At 56.9% G+C, this 327-nt stretch overlaps 1 protein-coding gene across 1 annotated transcript in view; it reads left to right on the forward strand.

The window, feature by feature from the left end:
• HTR1A (5-hydroxytryptamine (serotonin) receptor 1A, G protein-coupled) overlaps positions 1–319 on the forward strand; it is a gene marked incomplete at both ends in the record, with an annotated part of 951 nt that extends 632 nt beyond the window's left edge. The window contains one exon of the mRNA XM_009870140.1: positions 3–319. Coding sequence (XP_009868442.1) covers positions 3–319 — 317 coding nt within the window. The remainder of the gene's footprint in view (positions 1–2) is intronic.
• Between the last annotated feature and the right edge of the window lie 8 nt (positions 320–327).

The following is a 327-nucleotide window of genomic DNA, read 5'->3' on the forward strand; positions in this document are numbered from 1 at the left end:
AGGCCCCCCCCTGGCGCTGCCCACCGAGCCGTGCGGCTCCCCGCCGCCCCCTTCCTTCGAGAGGCGCAATGAGAAGAACACGGAGGCCAAGCGAAGGATGGCTCTGTCCCGGGAGAGGAAGACTGTCAAGACCCTGGGCATCATTATGGGGACCTTCATCCTCTGCTGGCTGGCGTTGGTCCTACCTTTCTGTGACAGTAAGTGCTACATGCCCGAGTGGCTGGGGGCAGTCATTAACTGGCTGGGCTACTCCAACTCCCTCCTCAACCCCATCATCTATGCCTATTTCAACAAAGACTTCCAAAGTGCTTTTAAGAAAATTATCAA

Source organism: Apaloderma vittatum, unplaced genomic scaffold (genome assembly GCF_000703405.1).
Source record: "Apaloderma vittatum isolate BGI_N311 unplaced genomic scaffold, ASM70340v1 scaffold27675, whole genome shotgun sequence".
In the NCBI taxonomy this organism is placed as follows: Eukaryota; Metazoa; Chordata; class Aves; order Trogoniformes; family Trogonidae; genus Apaloderma; species Apaloderma vittatum.